A 3,115-nucleotide genomic window follows, 5' to 3' on the forward strand; every position below is an offset into this window, starting at 1 on the left:
GTGAGCTCATGGTGACATTATTGTGAGATCAAGTTGTTGACTGGGGAGGGAGTCAATAATGACCAGAATGACGGAGGGTGAAAGAGGAAGGGTGAAGACAACATCTATGTGCATTGCTAAGAATATCAATGTGATGCTGTCATCATACCACTGAAACAACAGAGACACTGAACTGCAGATCTTATTTTGCATGCCATCAGTACTTCATAAGTGGTCATTAAGGTCACCACATCACATCACAAGTAAAGACTATAAATAGATGCACCAACTGCTGATGAAGATCTACTGAAGAAAACAAACTTACAAAAATTTCAGAACATGATAAATAATAAATACACTGATCTCACTCAGCTACATGCAGCACATGAGAGTATAATTAGCTTTCATGCAGAGATGAAATACAGATGAACACTGATTCACTACATCATTACACAAAAATGCTGTCATCATACCACTGAAACAACAGAGACACTGAACTGCAGATCTTATTTTGCATGCCATCAGTACTTCATAAGTGGTCAGTAACGTCACCACATCACATCACAAGTAAAGACTATAGATGCACTAACTGCTGATGAAGATCTACTGAAGAAAACAAACTTACAAACATTTCAGAACATGATAAATAATAAATACACTGATCTCACTCAGCTACATGCAGCACATGAGAGTATAATTAGCTTTCATGCAGAGATGAAATACAGATGAACACTGATTCACTACATCATTACACAAAACAAGAAATTAGTGCATAAATTAGAAAATTATACTCACAGAGCATTAGAGGAAGTAGACTGAGCTCCATACTGATCTATTAATGACACAGTCAAACACACAGGCTGTTTTATACTCAACACTTCCTACAAACAAATAAGGAAGAAAATGACTCCTCCGTAAAATGTGTCATCCTGTCTTTTGTAATAATTTTTGAAAGTATGGAATATTCTTTACACACACACACACGCACGCACGCACGCACACACACACACACACACACACACACACACACGCACACACAAAGTATAATTTGCCAAAAGCATGATTATTGCTATGACTTTTTATACGTAATACCCCTGACTATAGTTTCAGTCTATATTTTGTTAGTATATTGAGTTTTGTATATGTTCAGTAAGCTCATCAATGATTAATTGTTTCTGTATAAATTATAAGAACATATAAAACTCTCATCAGACATGTTCATGCATGGACTATATACCTATGATTTGTTAGGGAGGGATGCAAAGCTTTTTTAAAAACCTATCGTCAGACTGGTCAAATAAAGTAGTTTTGACTAAATGTTGTTGACTGTCTCAGAAAAGGGAAGTATGAAACCACAAATGTTACTGCAATTTCTGAAAGATTTTGCAACCATCTGTTTATGGGTGATTACATCATGTCTTGTCCACGGCCACTTTAATCGCAATTTATCAGTGCAAAATGAGAATGTGAGATGCGTAAGTGACTGGGGGTCAGTGTGAGTGATTTATCTTCTGCTGTTGTCATCTCATGCCATCTCTGTGTGGCCTTTGTCTAAGTGTGATGATATTAGAGGGAGATCTTTCTGTATTTCATACATGAAACATATATGTGATATTATTCCATTTAAAATCAATACTGGGTTTGTCAGTCCCATGAAAATGTAAGGATGGTTTCACTATGGTTCAGGTTGTAGGATTGCTGAATGACTATGTCATCAGGATGATGGTATAAAACTTAAATAAATGACCACTCACTGCTACTAATACCAACAACGGATATAAGCGCAATTAGAATAGCAAAGTATGTGGGAAAGCATTGCTATTGTGTGACTATTGTATCGCAACATCTTCAGGAATTCCAAAAGGAAGATGGCTTTGGGACAGGCAAGCAAAAGTCTTTGTTGGTATTCATCTCTACAATAATAAGTATTCTGACTGTTAAAACCATGACATAAATCTTATTTTGGCACTTGATTAGAGTCTGAATTGTTAAACCCACAGAGCAGCGGTGGAAAACAAGTCAAAGTACATTCACAGACAGTCTTCCGCTCTCAGGCCTCTGACAGTCGCTGTGGGTGCTGACGTGGGTTGACGTGTGCCTTAAACAGAAAAATGACATGATAATCTCTGTAAATAGAATCAGGATGAAACCAGATAAAACAAACATTTCTCTTTAATTTGGTCATATCAATTAATAGCCACTGTTTAAACTACTTGTTTAAAAATATTTGGCAGATCATCTAAATTGTAACCTTAATTTGATTTTGTCATGTTCGCTGCCTTCTTGTTGTCTGATTTGACTGTGATGCTGTTTGAATTTTAGGGTTTTTAATCAACATTGATTCCTGTCAATGACATAAGTGTGATACATTTAATCAGAGGGAGACAACTGGCTGAATGAGCTTTAAATGTTAGAAAATGACTCCAGTTAAAGATTGACATGTAAGAGAGGTTTATTTATTGGTTTCCCTGTCCTTCATCCAAAACAGTAACTCTCAAGTGACACACACACACACACACACACACACACACACTCACACTCACACACACACACACACACACACACACACACACACACTCACACTCAGAAGAACAACTCCCGCGTCAAGATCGCCGTCAAGAGTCTGGTGACTAAAGGCACCCTGGTCCAGACCAAAGGAGTCGGCGCCTCCGGCTCGTTCAAACTAAACAAGAAACAATCCGAGATCAAGACAAAACCCGCCAAGAAAGCCGCTCCTAAAGCCAAGAAGCCCACAGCCAAGAAACCTGCCGCCGCTAAGAAGCCCAAGACCGCAGCAGCGAAGAAGCCCGCCGCTAAGAAACCTCCGAAGAAGGCCAAGAAACCCGCTGCTAAAAAGGCAACGAAGAGCCCCAAGAAAGCAAAGAAACCAGCGACTCCTAAGAAAGCAGCCAAGAGCCCTAAAAAGACCAAGGCAGCCAAACCCAAGACGGCGAAACCCAAAGCCGCGAAGCCTAAAAAGACAGCAGCCAAGAAGAAATAAACTCAAGTCATTTTTACGTTTTATCAAAACGGCTCTTTTAAGAGCCACCCACTAATTCAAAGTGAGAGCATTGTTTCTGTTTAAAGTAATGTAGCATTTTGACGATATTGATACGTGAATGTGAATATTATGCTA

General features: G+C 38.7%; 1 protein-coding gene across 1 annotated transcript in view; it reads left to right on the forward strand.

Annotated features, from left to right (window-relative positions):
- Positions 1-1,656: 1,656 nt before the first annotated feature.
- Positions 1,657-3,115, forward strand: part of LOC107663432 (histone H1-like) — a 2,348-nt gene continuing 889 nt past the window's right edge. The window contains exons 1-2 of the mRNA XM_016453668.1: positions 1,657-1,704; positions 2,588-2,631. Coding sequence (XP_016309154.1) covers positions 1,657-1,704; positions 2,588-2,631 — 92 coding nt within the window. The remainder of the gene's footprint in view (positions 1,705-2,587; positions 2,632-3,115) is intronic.

The sequence above is a fragment of the Sinocyclocheilus anshuiensis genome, unplaced genomic scaffold (assembly GCF_001515605.1).
Source record: "Sinocyclocheilus anshuiensis isolate Anshui unplaced genomic scaffold, SAMN03320099.WGS_v1.1 scaffold4623, whole genome shotgun sequence".
Lineage (NCBI taxonomy): Eukaryota > Metazoa > Chordata > Actinopteri > Cypriniformes > Cyprinidae > Sinocyclocheilus > Sinocyclocheilus anshuiensis.